The sequence below is a fragment of the Cupressus sempervirens genome, chromosome 11 (assembly GCF_028749045.1).
Source record: "Cupressus sempervirens isolate cs-2001-9-10 chromosome 11, ASM2874904v1, whole genome shotgun sequence".
Taxonomy (NCBI): Eukaryota; Viridiplantae; Streptophyta; class Pinopsida; order Cupressales; family Cupressaceae; genus Cupressus; species Cupressus sempervirens.
This window is the reverse complement of record NC_143128.1, coordinates 467427302-467442771: the sequence shown is the minus strand read 5'-3', so window position 1 is coordinate 467442771 and position 15470 is coordinate 467427302. Positions and strand designations below refer to the sequence as shown.

At 34.7% G+C, this 15470-nt stretch overlaps 1 protein-coding gene across 1 annotated transcript in view; it reads left to right on the top strand.

The window, feature by feature from the left end:
- Nucleotides 1-3033: 3033 nt before the first annotated feature.
- RPN12A (regulatory particle non-ATPase 12A) overlaps nt 3034-15470 on the top strand; it is a 47970-nt gene continuing 35533 nt past the window's right edge. The window contains exons 1-3 of the mRNA XM_089811788.1: nt 3034-3175; nt 3402-3552; nt 10515-10593. Coding sequence (XP_089667914.1) covers nt 3448-3552; nt 10515-10593 — 184 coding nt within the window. The 5' untranslated portion in view covers nt 3034-3175; nt 3402-3447. The remainder of the gene's footprint in view (nt 3176-3401; nt 3553-10514; nt 10594-15470) is intronic.

Sequence of the window (15470 nt, the reverse complement as noted above, 5' to 3'; positions counted from 1 at the left end):
TTATTTTCATACATGGATTCCATTCCCTTGTCTTTTTTGAAGTCATAAATTGCAAGGAACAACTTTTTTAGGTTAGAATTTATGTTAAAGAACTTAAAGCTTGTGTTGTTTGATTTAAAGATGCTTACGTTATGGATTTGTTCTTCACATTTTATATAATAAATCTTGTATATAGATCTTTGTGTTATAATTTTGATGGGTTTAAAGTCTAAATTTGTTGGTATTGATTTAATTAAGATTTTAATATTGTTAGTTCCTTTTAGATTATCTTCAAAACCTACAAATTCTCCTATTGAGGAACCTACACATTCCAATATGTGGTAATGAACTAGTTCTATATATAAGGATTTAAAAATATTATCCATGTTGTCCAATACATAATTCTTTTAGTGAATTCTCATTTAGGTAAGGGCTCCATCTAAAGAAACTCACACTATACCCTTTACAAAAGAAAAGAGACTCAGATAGCAATATGTCTCTAATATTGTTATTCCTACATTGGAGATATGTCAATAGGTTTGAAAGAGTAGAAATACTCATTTGATCATTGTAGGAATCTTCTAACCATTTTCCCATATTTAATTTTATTGTTTCAGGTTTGTTCCAAAAAGCAAAGATTCCATATCTTTCGCACTCAAACCAACGATTTTAACTATGTTCATTACTGATAATTAAAGTGATCTCATTTTTCTGTTCATTATAAGAGTTATTTGCAAGCTTCTTTCTTATATTAATGTTTGTGTTTTGTGATTCTGTTGTTAGATTTTTGTTAATATTACGATCAATAAATGGATTTCCATCTAGATTTGAATGACAACTCAACATTTCTCTAGGTTGATATTGGAAGTTATAATTTATCCTAGAATATCCTATAGTTTAAAGGTTAATTCTATTCTAGAAATAGTTCTTTGTTTGCAATTGTTTATGAGCCTCCTTTGATTTCTTGAACCCGTTTCTTCCTAAGGGTATTAAAATAGAAGGGATTATTGTGTTTAAATGTTTCATTTTTCGAAGTTTTTGTTTGTTATGATATGGAGGTTTCAATATTGGCCATAAGGATTTTTATGCATTATTGATAGTGGGAATAAGTGAGTTAGATGCATGATTATGAATGCTTACATAAGAGTGATCTAGATTTTAACATTTAGCTTTAGATCATGACTTTGGTGGCATGGAATTATTTTGTTGATTATTACATCCTATTTGGGATTACTATTGAAATTCTTGAGGGCATTGCTATTTTTTAACCATTTATTTCCTTCTTCAAATTTAATCCCTAATTTATCTAGACATTTATTCTCTTCTTTGCAAAAATATGTGGTTTGGTTTAACTTACCTCTACCTTGTCATGCCTGATTAGATGATTCTCTTGCCTTTGATCATTATATTGATATGTCGATAATAGATTATCCAGATTTTTGTTTTGAGCAAACTTGGTTTTGGAGTAGAAGTCCTGTTGTTTTTGAGGGTTTCATTCGCCACTTTGCATTGATAATTGTTCTTTGGAGACTCGGGTCGCCCTTGTAGATTTTCCTTGATTTTTGAATTAGTCGCTTCTAAGTTCTTATCTATGGTTTTGATGACATTCAAAATGGGTTTTACATTTGCTAGAACATGTTTTGTATCCTTTAGATCTTTTTCCTTTAAGTTTTTTGCTTCAAAGTGATTTCGTATGTTATTTTGGCACTACACAAATTTCTTTGATGTCTTTTCATCGTGCTTTGCTTTATTCGATTTGTAATGCTTTTCAATTTTGATCCATCCCTTCTCTTCTTTATTTTCTCTATCCATCTTACTACCCTAATTTTGCCGTAGGGGTGGGTGATTTATCGATTTGAACAGATCGTGCTTATTTTGATTGTCTCCATCTTGTGGAAGCTCTAAAATATTTCCCTGTGTTAGATGAATTATGGCGTTGAAGTTGTTGCTGTAGATCAAAGGTATAGAAAACTCCATTTGTTCTTTTTGATTAAGTGCTTTCCCATTTTTTGTTTGGGAATAATATTTTATTTAATTCTTACATTTTTGGTTTTGATTTTGACCTTTTGTTTCGTTGTTCGCAATTTGTGCAAAGTAGAGCCAATAAAATGTTGCAGTTGATCTTTATGTTATCTAGTAGCAATTTTTCTTTTTATGTAGGATATTTGTTTCTTTCCCTCAACTAGGAAATTGAAGGTTCTGCGAGTATGAAAATCAAAAGCATTACACCCTGCACATTGTCTGAACTTCAAATTGAATAATTAAATTTGAACTCTTTTTCTTTTGTATAGATGTGGATTCACACCAATTTGTTTTGTTTGAAGTCCTAACTTGTTGGTAGCCTCGAATTTATCAGAAATCTCTATACGCTTATTTTGCGGGGACTGCAATTTTAGATGATAAGGAATGAATAATCGCTAGTTTTGGTATCGGTGCTGCAGAGGATTCTTTGCAATAGTTTGATTTTAATGATAATCTCTCCTTTCGTGCCTTTGATTGACTCTTCATATCTGTCCTAATTTAATTTGCTTTTCATTATTTCACTTCAGATTCACACTTCGGGTTTACACTTCTAGTGAGCGAGCGGTTTATCCTTTCCACCTTGTTAAAATTGAAAATAATACTCATAATTCAAGTCGATCGCGTTTGTATTTAAGCTCGCAATCCAACATTAGAATGGAATAAAGCCAAGAAAGGAAAACATTAGTATAAACTGAAATGTTGACAATACAAAAATTATTTTGACTTAATCGTTACACCTCCTTTTAATATAAATACTATTTTTAAAATTAATTTTTAAATTCACATATCCTACAAATTATAGATCTCGATCAGTTTTTTACCCACCTTTAATAATAACTAAACACATCTTTTTGTTCTAACGAAAAAAGTAGTTCCCGAAGAAGAAGAACTAATAAGATTCGATCATGATAAATTCTAACCAAGGACTAAATTTTCTCAAAGGTCTTTTCCCTTCTTTTACTAATAAAACCACTTTTGTCAGCACCTCGTCCTACCCTGCTATTAAAGGTCGCCAACGGTTAATACAGAAGGGCTTCAGAGGGGAACAAACTCTTTTCCTTTTTTTCTTCGAAAAAAAACGTCGTAAAAAAACGAGAAACCAGAGATAATTTGAAGTTTAGATCCGACATCGAGCAGCGAATTTGGACGGCTTCTCTCTACCATTTCCAGAAAGGTAGTTCACGTATTGCAAATCAGTTCTGTCTACAATGCAATATTTTTTCCTTCTGTTTTTGTATGAACGATGGCCTTATAATAACAGGAGTTTTCGTATTTTCAGAACAATATTTGATACAATTAGAAATAGTAAATTAGGAAACTTTTTCTTTTTGCAAGAGTGGGTTAGAAATGTGGCAAGAGTGTTTTTTCTGTTTACGACGATATTTTTAATTTTTTTTTAGGGTTTCAAGGCTTCGTAAAGAGGAATCATCATTCTAGAAAGCAGTCATGGTTGCCAAAATTTCGGAAGTCTCGAAGCTGTTCGATCAGTTCAAATCCGCGTTTAGCAAAAATGATGTGTATACTTGCTCCTCACTCTTATCGCAGCTTAAGGTAATAACTTTCTATAAGATAACAACCAGATAATAGGTTATAAATGTTATTAGCAAAGGGGGAAATTTCGGCTAGAATTTATGCATTTGTATCTCCTTTGTTTTATGCTTAACAATGTCTGTTAAAATAGGCCATTAATGGACTCTTGCAGCTTGATACATTCTAAGTTGGGTTCTGGCTAACGTTAGGCTAAGAATTTTATCGTTTTAATTTACATGCTAGCGTTTTCGTTTAACAGAGCTTGAACTTCTCACAATTATCCTATGGATTCGTTTTCTATTGTTTTCTTTTCTTTCTTTGCCTTTATATACCAAGTCATATGCTTAATTAACGGATCCATTAAATAATTTGTATTATCACATTTCTGTGTTGTTTCTTTTAACAAATTCCACGAGAAGTTTAATAATTACTGGAAAAATATATGAACGAGGATCTTTATGCAGGGAATCTGTAAACATTAATTTTAGGATTCGATTTTTGTGGTGGATGGGGATTTGTAAGATCCATCTAATAGTTAGATATATCCGGTTGAGCAGTCTTTACATATACAATATTGAAGGCTTTAATTATGAGTAACATTGTCCCATGGTTTATAATATTTTTTGATGGAGATCAGTCTTTAGGGTGAACCCTCTTTAGTTAAGAACCAAGGACTAAGGGCTATCCATTCTGCCAAATTCAGTGTCCAGGAACTTGATCCTTGGTGGGCTTATGGGCTTATTAAGAACCTTTCAACTTCATTAGTAGACCAAGGGTCCATTGAAAAGTTTACAATTTTTAAAGAAATATGTTTATTGTTTGTTCTAATGCACAATTAGTTGTCTCCTTATGTTAACCATGTAACATTTCTTTGCTTGCATGTCAGTTGTTATCTTTGCACTTTAGCTTTCTGATGTTGATCAACCTACTGAAGTGCCAAAATGGTTGGTTGATTACCTTGTAATATCAAATGTCATTTAAATTACTTAGAGCTATGGGATAGCTCCACTCGCACTATAATATATCTTCATTTTGTGAGCTTGCTTTGAGTTAATAGAAACAAACTGTAAAGATTTGAATTTTGTCTACAGGTTGAGCAAAAGCTAAAAATATGCATTATTCTCATTGAATTGCAGATTCCATGAATAATAAAATGAAAACATATAGCTTGACATGCTGCTGTTGCTCATGTATATCATAGAATGAGTAACATTCATATAAAATGATACAGGAAATGATTGAGTAGGATTAAATTCTAAGTACCTAGAAGTAGGCTTTAGTGTATGTGAATTATTTAACAAATTTATTGCAGGAGTTGATACAAGATATAGTTCTCTTGATCGCTGATTTTGTGAATGCTCAGTATAGGAGTTAATTGATTTTCTTACACTTTATCAGTATCCATTTGCAAACAGCATGTCTACAATTGGCACATGCAGTTGGTACTAAGTTACTAACACTATTCTTGTGAATCCTCAGCACTTTCCTAACCAGTTATATCTGGTGATTATAATTGGTTGGCGATCTATGGCTTCCCACCTGGGAATTTCACCTGTTAAAGATATTATTTAGAAATGCAAGAGCACAAAATCTGTTTGCCACATGAATATTGTCTGTTGTGTGGAAGCTTTGCCACAATGATAGTGTTGTGGGAACTTGTGAAGAGCTTGCAGTCCATTGTTTGTGTTGTGAAGGTTTGGCTGCAGTGGTAGAATCATAAAAGGCTTCAGCCCATTGTCTGCTGTGGAAGATTCACCTTAATAGCAGTGTTGAAGAATTTCTATTGCTAGTTGGTTAGCATCCTCCTCTGTTATTTTATGTTAAATTGCAATCATTACTTTCCCTTTGCTCTGCAGTTGTTTTTGACTTTTTGCTTCTTCAAATTTCTAATGTTTTGCTTTGTTGAATCACCCTTACAACCCCTAGTGTTCCCACTAATCCGTGTGGAATGGTCTCATAAAGATGCTGAGTCAACCTATTGTATTTCTTTGTATTAGTGGTCTCAAAAACACTCTTTTCTTAACTTGAAGCACTGCAAGTTTGGGATAAAATGCAGACTATAAGACTTTGAAGATTAGTCAATGTGGCACTATATGCTTTCCACAACAACTTTTCAAGGATAATGATTGCCATGAAAACTTAATAAAGGATTTTTGTAAATTTAAAATAAATAGTAAATTAAAATCAAACACATTTGATTTCACTTGATTGTAGAGTGGGTTTTCTACGAAAGCAATAATCCAAAGAAAATAATGTCCTCTCACTTGGCTTTCTTATAACTCTATCTTTTAAAGTTTAAGGTTTTGAGCTAAGTTACCGGTTCGAAGTTCGAAAACCGGTAGTGCAATGGAATGGTGAAGCAGTGATTGTGAGGCAACACTCAATTTTGGCATGCAGTTGCTGATTGCTTGAACAAGCAATCTCTGGGACAGGAGGACTGTAATGTCCTTGATTTCAGTATAGGTAAGCTAGCTCAATTATTAAAATAAATAAATGAAATATTAAACAATCAATAACTTCAATTTATAATAAGTTTTGATTATTAATAATTTTGTGTATCGTGAGCTGACCTGACCCATCTGCTCTAAGGCAGTTTCATCCTTTTGACCGACCTATTTAACGGTTGGTAGTTAGTAATTATTTAAATAAAACTGGGTAGAGTCCAACTTGTTTTGTGGTGGTTTCTTCTCTTATGGCTAATGATGTGACGTGTCATGTAACTAGTATGGTATATAAAGGTGTTTTGGAAATCCGAAATAGCATTTGTCATCAAAGGTTTCTTAATATTCTTGCATTAATTGAATGCATTAGATGCTTAGATTTTAACCTAAGCACCTGGGAGTGGCAGGACATAGCCCCTGCTGGCATCATCCTTTAAAGCGTTCTACTATTTCATGCTTTGCCATCGTTCACTAGTTTGGGTCAATTTGATTCTTGTGTGAACCACACCATATAGATTCAGAGAACAAGACAATCCACAAGGCAATATCATGCAAATTGTTCCCTGCTACAGCTACTGAGGAGATCCTGCTACAGCATTTGTCATCAAAGGTTTCTTAATATTTTTGCATTAATTGAATGTGTTAGATGCTTAGGGCCCGTTTGGCTGCGGGAATAGGAATAGGGGAATAGGAATACATATTCTGGAATACGTATTCTGGAATAGAAAATGGGGCTATGTATTCTTGTTCTCTGTTTGGTTCAGCCAATATTTGATGGGAATTCGCGGACCCCAAAATTTATGTTTTCTAAAATTAAAAAAAGTGGAATAGGAATACGTATTCCAATAACACGTATTTGGGTGGAATTGCAAAACCCCATTTTTGGGCCAAAATTGGAATAGGTATTCCTATTTTACTTTGTATTCCAATTCCGTTTTGGTGCATCCAAACGAGGAATTCAAAATTTTAGGAATTTGCATATGCCTATTCCGCTTGTATTCCCATTGCCAAACAGGCCCTTAGATTTTAACCTTAGCATTTGGGACTGGCGGGGACGTAGCTCTGCTAGCATCATCCTTTAAAGCATTCTATTATTTTGGGTCAATTTGATTCTTGTCTGAACTACAACTTGTCTGCACTACAACATATATATTCAGGGAACGAGACAATCTACAAGGAGATATGATGCAAATTGGTCCCTGCTAGAGCTACTGAGGAGATCCCAATTGGGTTTGAGCTGGTAATCAGATACAAATTCATCATTAAATTGGGTTGAACGGAGTAGGAGTGTAGTGGAATGGTGTTAAAACTAGAGCCCAGAAATCCATTGAGATAACCAGCAATAAGAAAGAGAGGAAAAATGAAACAAAGAACACACCAGAATTATCGTGGGAAAACCTTTCGAGAATGAAGGGAAAAACCCAACCACACAACACAAATATATCTTTATTGATAATGAAATGTTCAAGTGTACAATATCCTTTGCTTGGTGCAAATATATAACAATAGGAGAGACTCTTCACATTATAACTGAAGGTCTCTTGAGACTCTACGAATATTCATGCCTCAATGCATGTGAATGACATATGTCATTTACATTTAATATTACAAATTAACCTCAAGTGTCTTTTTCAGCTGAAGATGACAATAACAGTAGGAACGTTCAGATTTCGAGAGATAGAGATCTCTATCGCAGCTACAAACTTTAACAAATGGTACCTGGACTTAGACAAGGAGCATGGAATAGAATCTACTGCTTGTGCTTCTTGAATGCAAGCGTATTGCTGCATATACAGCCAGTATGTGGAAGCTCGAGCCACCCTCCCGAACCTTGATGGCATTAATGAGTTGGTCTTATCTACTATGTTGGAAGTCTTCATGAATGCTGATGATTGGCATGTGAGATTGTATGAATTCAGAATTTCCTTTACAGTTGAGAATCCCTGAATATTGTACAGATATATATTTTCTGAATATTGTATGGTTATATTTTGAGGGCATGCGAACTGGTTGGGAACATCTGAAATGATTTGGTGAAGATAATAAATTGATCCATTCTGAGTTACATGCTTTGACAATAGCATTTTAATTTCATTTGTAGTTAAGATGTGCAAAATGATAAGTGGGAGTATTTCAGATCATGCTTTGAGCATGTGCAACGAAGCTTTTAGCTATCCACATAATGTCGTTCAGCATATTATTCTTAAAAAGCAGGATAAATCTTGAAAATCTACAAAATTCAATAAACATGTATAGCTGCAGTTCTGAGAAGGCAGTATGGTAGCTTGCACAGGCTAAAGGCAAGGCCAAACAAACCTTTAGCTATTTTTGCAAGTTGTCTTCCAATTTTTGATGCTTCCTGTTACCTCATCTAAATAAGTGTAATTTCTCCCGAGGGGGCAGTCTTATATTTTGCTGTAAAATCACAATTCCAACTAAAGATAGGAAATACAGTATAGTTAAGAGTTTACCAATTGAAATGCCTTACAATTTAAATTCTTGTTTAGGTCCTGCACACAAGATTAGTCACGTAGAAATTGGCATTAAATCATATATCAAGATAATGTCTATTTTTGAGCATCATCAGTATACATCATGAAATCATATAACATACTCATAATAAATTCTAATCAAGGCACCACAAATTCCCATGTGGATTCCCATAATAACCTTTTTGGGAATTTGTTCAAATGTTTGAAAACCGCAGTCTCAAAGCTAGTTGCCCTTGTACTGTGAGAGCATGGAAGGTATACCGCCCTTCCATCCCTCAATCTAACTTGGAGGCTGGCAGTCCTTGTTCAAGCCCAAGATCATGGAAGGCTGTTCTTGCATTCCACCTCTAGGCCCATGGGCATGGAATGCTGTCCGTCCATTCCATCCTGTCCCATAATAATCTTATTGAGAATTTGTTTAAATGTTTGCAAACCACAGTCTCAAGGCTAGTTGCCCTTGTACTGTGAGAGCATGGAAGGTACGCTGCTCTTCCATCCCTCAATTTAACTTGGAGGCTGGCAGTCCTTGTTCAAGCTCAAGATCATGGAAGGCTGTTCTTGTATTCCACCTCTAGGCCCATGGGCATGGAGTGCTGTCTGTCCATTCCATCCTGTCCCATAATAACCTTATTAGGAATTTGTTCAAATGTTTGCAAACCAGAGTCTCAAGGCTAGTTGCCCTTGTGCTGTGAGAGCATGGAAGGTATGCCGCCCTTCCATCCCTCAATTTAACTTGGAGGCTGGGAGCATGGAAGGCTGGTCTTGCATTCCACCTCTAAACCCATGGGCATGGAAGGCTGTCTGTCCATTCCATCCCAAGGTGGCGTACTGGATGGGACTTCAAGCCCAAGGTCACTCTACGCCCCGAGGCCCATGAGCATAACTTTCATCTTGTGGTGGCATATATGGGTCTCGTGAACTTGGAAGGCTGGGCATCCTCTCTAATTGCAAGTCTAAATTCAAAATGGATTATTAAATGATTTCTTATTTGCATACAAATAAGAGACACATTTAGATTTCTCATAAAATTTAACAATTGTTGTGAATATTGCCATGGGATGAACACGTACATGCATGCCTATAATTTAACTTTATTCACAGAAATTATCTTTTATCTATTTGCAATTTTGCTGCTATTGGATATCTACTTATGCTCTTAGACAAATCAGATTACTTATTTTGTTTATTCTTTCTTCTTCATTCGATGCCTCTCTTGGATGAGAGTTATCTTATCACAACATCCCTTTCCCTCGGCAAGAGTCACACCCTTCTTGTCACACCCTTTTAAAGTTGAGCGCTGTCTTAACAAACCTCAGTTGGCACTCTTAAAGAAATTTCCATTATTTGGATTTCGTTCATAAGTTCCCTCAATCAAGATTTTTTTTTTTTTGTTAGTCATTCTTCTTGGATTTGTCACAGCGTATTTTAATTATTATACAAACAAAATTATTTAGTGCTGCAATATAGTTTATAAAGACCCAGTCTCATGTGAGGTTATGACATGGGTCTATATGTGTACGTATTAAGGGTCACTTTTTAACAACTGTGATTGATTAAAATTCAACTTTTTATGAGAGTAATGTTGTTATTTATCTGTACTTTGTTTGGGTGTCAGATGGGTTTTGAGTGAGGCCTTTTCTACTCTTGGGCACTTTCTAGCTGTTGTAGCTGTCAGGCTTTAAGTGGCGTTTCTTTGTTTCACATAGTTAAATGGATTTGAGGTTCCATTTCTTGTATAACTATTTACTTAGATTAATACTTTTAGGCTACTGTAAATGTGTCAAATTTCCAAGTTCTTTTCCATTTTATATTGTTTTATAGAGTTGGAAATCTGTTTCTTGTACTGAAGTAGATCGGTCAGCTTCTTAATATATGTTTCCAGACCTTTTGTATCTTGATGCAGAAGTATTCTCTTACATATCTTGTTGCTTGGTAAATATTGATGAATCTGTTTTGTTTAAATTTTGTTTTGATCTATTGTAAAAATTATACATTGTTATGACAGGACTAATTGTAGAGCTATACTGGATGTCTTCAATTGATCATGCAGGTTCTGTTGACAGAGATTCCAAGCCTTCCTCCTTTGTATCAGGAATCACCTACAGCAGTCCAGGAACTGACTTTAGCAAGTAACTACTCTGACATTAAATGCTTTACCTTTTTTAAAAAAAATTTCTTTAATCTTTTTAAGCATGTAGTAAATCAGGAAACTAGGGTGAACTAACCATATAATTGGCCTCATTAACAACAATTCATTTTGATTTTGCATGGATGGACATCTGGTTGTTATTCAGAAATTCTTTTCTCCTATATTTGGGCTGCATTTGTACTGTTTTAATCCCAACAATCTGCTTCTGAATCACAATCTGGTTATTTGTCGTCTCACCATCTCTGATACATTGTTCCATTGAGGTGCATCCCCTGCCATTTTGGGCCTTACCTGATGGATGAGGCTATCTCTGCTGCTGCCTCTGACACGCTCCTTTCCATTTAGCAAGTTTCTGTAATAAAAAGTGGGTTTTAACTAATTTGTGAATGTTGTTGGGGATGTTAGGTTCAAATGATTACAAGAGGAGGCACTATGGTGTCCCTGGACACTCTAGGAATGCTAAAAAAGGTTAGGGTTTCCAGGCATCTCCAGTCTGCCAGGGACATACAGACATCAACAACATGTTGGGGATGTCTGTTCATCATACTGTGGGAGTCACCACCAAAAGAACACAATAAAGACATTAAAAAGTAGGGCTCCAACTCTAATGCAGTTTTTAGTACAAATAAAAATAGCGTTTTAGTTTTAATTTAAAAAATCTAAAATGGATGCACAGACATTCCCAGCATAGGGGATGTATGTGATCATCCTGAGAGAATTGTTAAATCTACAGCCCAGAAATGTATAAAGATAACCAGCAATAAGCAGAAGACAAAACTGAAACAAGGAACATCAGAAATATCTTGGGAAAACCCTTCTAGAATGAAAGGACAAACCCAGCCACACAACAAAACATATCTTTATTGATAATGAAATTCGAGTGTACAATATCCTTTGCATGATGCAAATATATAACAATAGGAGACTCTTCACATGATAACCGAAAGGTCTCTTGAGATTCCTATAACTCCTATAATTAATTATGACTCTTCAAATAATCATGCCTCAATGCATGAGAATGACACATGTCATTTACATTTAACATTACAAATTGAAACGTTAGTGTCTTTTTCAGCTGAACATAACAATAACGATAATAACGTTCATATTTCCAGAGATAAAGATCTCTATTGCAGCTACCATCTTCAACACTCCCTCTTAGCCAGAGAGAGATCTTTAGCTGAACAATCACACAAGATTGCAACCAAAATGTTAATGATGAAATTTTATCTCATATATCCTATTAGATTCATGAAAACTATAACAATCAATCACATTCATGGAATCTCTCAATATGAAACTTTGTAACAAATTAATCACATTCATGGAATCTCTCAACATGAAAACTTGTAACAATTAATCACATTCATAGAATTACTCAACATGAAAAGATTTGTAAGACTCACAGCTAAGCCTTTATTCACGGACTCTCTCAACGTGAACTGTCATGGAATCTCTCAACATGACATCCAACTCCCATCACGAAGTTTCTCAACGTGATGACACATGGACTATCTCAACATGATGTTCACTATCGCATAGTGAAAGAGTTATCATAGCTGATCTTACAAATTTATTTACACGAGTATAGAAATATGCATAAAAACAAGACTTAGTTTCATTTAAGTCTCAAATTTTACAAATCCTATAAGCATCACAAGCATATATGAGAGTGGTGGGGATTCCATTAGCACTCCCTCTTATGTAGCCTCCCTATGAAGCTAAAAACATCTCCCTATTAATAATTGCTTTTCTTTTGCAACGAAAGTAGACATTAATGACAATTCTAATAGGAATCAATATTAGAATATTCACTATTCCTAGTGAAATGATAACTCAAAAATAAGTTGCAAGAAAACACCATGCATGTCATCAAGAGACATTTATTTTCTTGAATAAATTTCTTCAGCGAACTCCATTATAATCCTAAAAGAATAATTTGAGTGATTCATCTTTCAGCTAGGATAGTCCTCTCATTGCTAAAAATGGCTTCCTCAAGTATCCATCCTTAAAAAATCAAAATCAGAGGTTACAAAACTCAGAGTTTTACACAAAAATAATCATAAATTACTCCTCAATATTTGATTATAAGCAAATATCATAAAAGAATATGGACAAAATTTCTCTCTAATGCTTAAAACCATACTTATTTCAAGATTTATAATAAAAATACAAAATAGAGTACTTATCTTGATTTTTGGTGCCAATCCATCCTCCTACAACTTCACAAAAAAGAAAACTATCTTCTCCAATATACAATATCACTGATAACAAAGAAGTTATAATCAACACTTTTCACACAAAATACCAGATTTAAACGCGAGTTTCGGCAATACGTCTACTTGCTTGAGAATTTCTTAGCGCTTACAACATATTCAGTATAATAGAAGCAGATACTATAATATACTGCTTTGGGGAAAACCGCTTATAGGAATTGCCTTTGTGAAACTGCCTATAGGAGGAAGACGAGATTATTCTTCGACTGAGGTGGAACGACTGTCAGTGTGAAAGAGGGTTGGGATTCAACACGGTCTCTCTTCACAGCAAGCCTCGAGAAGCCATTGTCGCTCAACTTGAGCGGGGAAAAGAAAGGAATCCTGCTTTTGAGTGGCTTGACAAATGCGGTTGAAATACGAGTAGAGTTCACTTTAGGGTTCGAAAATCCAACAATACTTTGCTGTAGACAAGATACACGGATTGACGCCATTGCCGTTGCAAATGTCATTGTCAACAACACTCTTCATAGCCCAATAAAATTTTCGCCTCCTCTCCCTTTCGGTGATGATAAAAAATGGACTTTAATTTCTTCAGAGAATAATATTGCCTTTTGCGACTCCCGTCACACAAAATACTCCATAATTATGAGATAGGAACCACGTGGCACAGAGGGGTGATTAATAATAACTGCCTGAAGGAGTGAATGTACTTTACAAGAAAACGGCATAGCAAAAAACAACTAATCAAGTGAAGTGTTGAGCGATGACGTGAGAGAAGACTCAGCAACGAAAATACCAATATCATGCAATAATGATTTTTGTAACAAACATCCCAAAGAAAATATAGAACAACGCTAAAAAAAATACAAAGTTCTCATTATAATTCGAATCAGGCATGCAGGCTAGCAACAAAAGAACACAGAGACCTTAGGGAATATGGAAAAAAAATTGAATTTCAACTTATCTCAAACCTATGTTACCTGGAAACGCGTTTCCACCTCTAAGACTCAAGTTTCGGAAACGGGGACGGTTTCAAGGACGGGGGGACGGTAGGAAACGTTTCCAAGCCGTCCCCATCTAGATAGGAAAATTGGAAACGTGTCCTTGAAACATAGGAAACGATCAACGAGTTTTAGAAACTTGTTGACTGTCCCGGGGATTGCATTTTCGTTTCCTAGAGGTTTTCAGGACTTCTAAAAACGTTTTCGATTTTTACCACAAAAAATAAATAAGCCACTTGCGAACCCCGCAACTTCAAATATATTAAAATTTTTTTTTTTAATGTTTTTTATATAGACTTAGGTTTGTTAATATAATAATAACTCAATGTTTTCATTTCCTATCTTAATGTTTTATTATATATAATCATAACCTTGCGTCCATTAATAATAATAATAACTGTATACTTCGGCTGTTACATGATCCATTATCCCCACGGATATCATACAGATCTCTTTATATTTTATGGTTTAATTTAAAAGTTTAATTGTTTAAGTCTTAACTTTTCAATGTTTTCATTTTGTTGAAAGTTGATGTTTTTCATTTGATTCATTTCATGACTTACTAATGGTATTGTAAGTACTTAGATGATGATTGAAAGTGATTATTTGAATTTTCTTAGATAATTGAAAATGATGCTATTTAGAATTTTGATTTTCTATGACGACTCAATTAGATGCTGATTGCTATGCCCTATGATCATTGATGAATCAATGTTTGATGTTGCTGTGATGAATGTAGAATTGATGAATATTTTTGAAAATTCAGATATATATATATAGCTGTCCCCTGCCGTCCCCTATTCCTGCAAAAAAAAAAAAAGAGTTCCGGAAACCCGTTTCCCTGTCCCCCCGTCCCCTTGTCCCGGAAACTTGGGGTAACATAGTCTCAGACAGAGTACAGTTGCAAGTACCAAAATTTTCTCAGAAATGTCAACTTCCAATGACTATAGAGGGGTAATGCCAGTGTGAGACCACAACCACAACCGAGAAAAAGCATCAGACTACTGATCATACACAGAGCATGCAATGCTCATTCATAGAACTGAAAATATTGCTTGGTTTACATAAAAAAACCACAACCCTACATACACAAGGCATCCGAGAGCGAAAACATGGCATACAAAAGACTTTACACATGACAAACTCTCGTAAAGAATAATAAATGAGAATTGTCACCTAGATTAAAGGTCAATGTCATCATTAACAGTGATGCCTGATAATAAAACAACATATGAAATAAACAATCACATATCATATGAAAGAGAAAGAAGCAAGGACAACAATGAAGATATGAGCCACAAGGGCCAACATAACGAAGATAATAAGACTGAAAAAAGATACGATCATGACCATAGCTTGAGCGACAACCACTAGAGGTAGATTCTTTCATTGCTGATATCAAACCTGGGACCATAGCTCTGATACCATGTTAAATCTATAGCCCAGAAATGCATAAAGATAACCAGCAATAAGCAAAAGACAAAACTGAAACAAGGAACATCAGAAATATCCTGAGAAAACCCTTCTAGAATGAAGGGAAAATCCCAGCCACACGACAAAACATATCTTTATTGATAATGAAATTTGAGTGTACAATATCCTTTGCATGATGCAAATATGTAACAATAGGAGACTCTTTA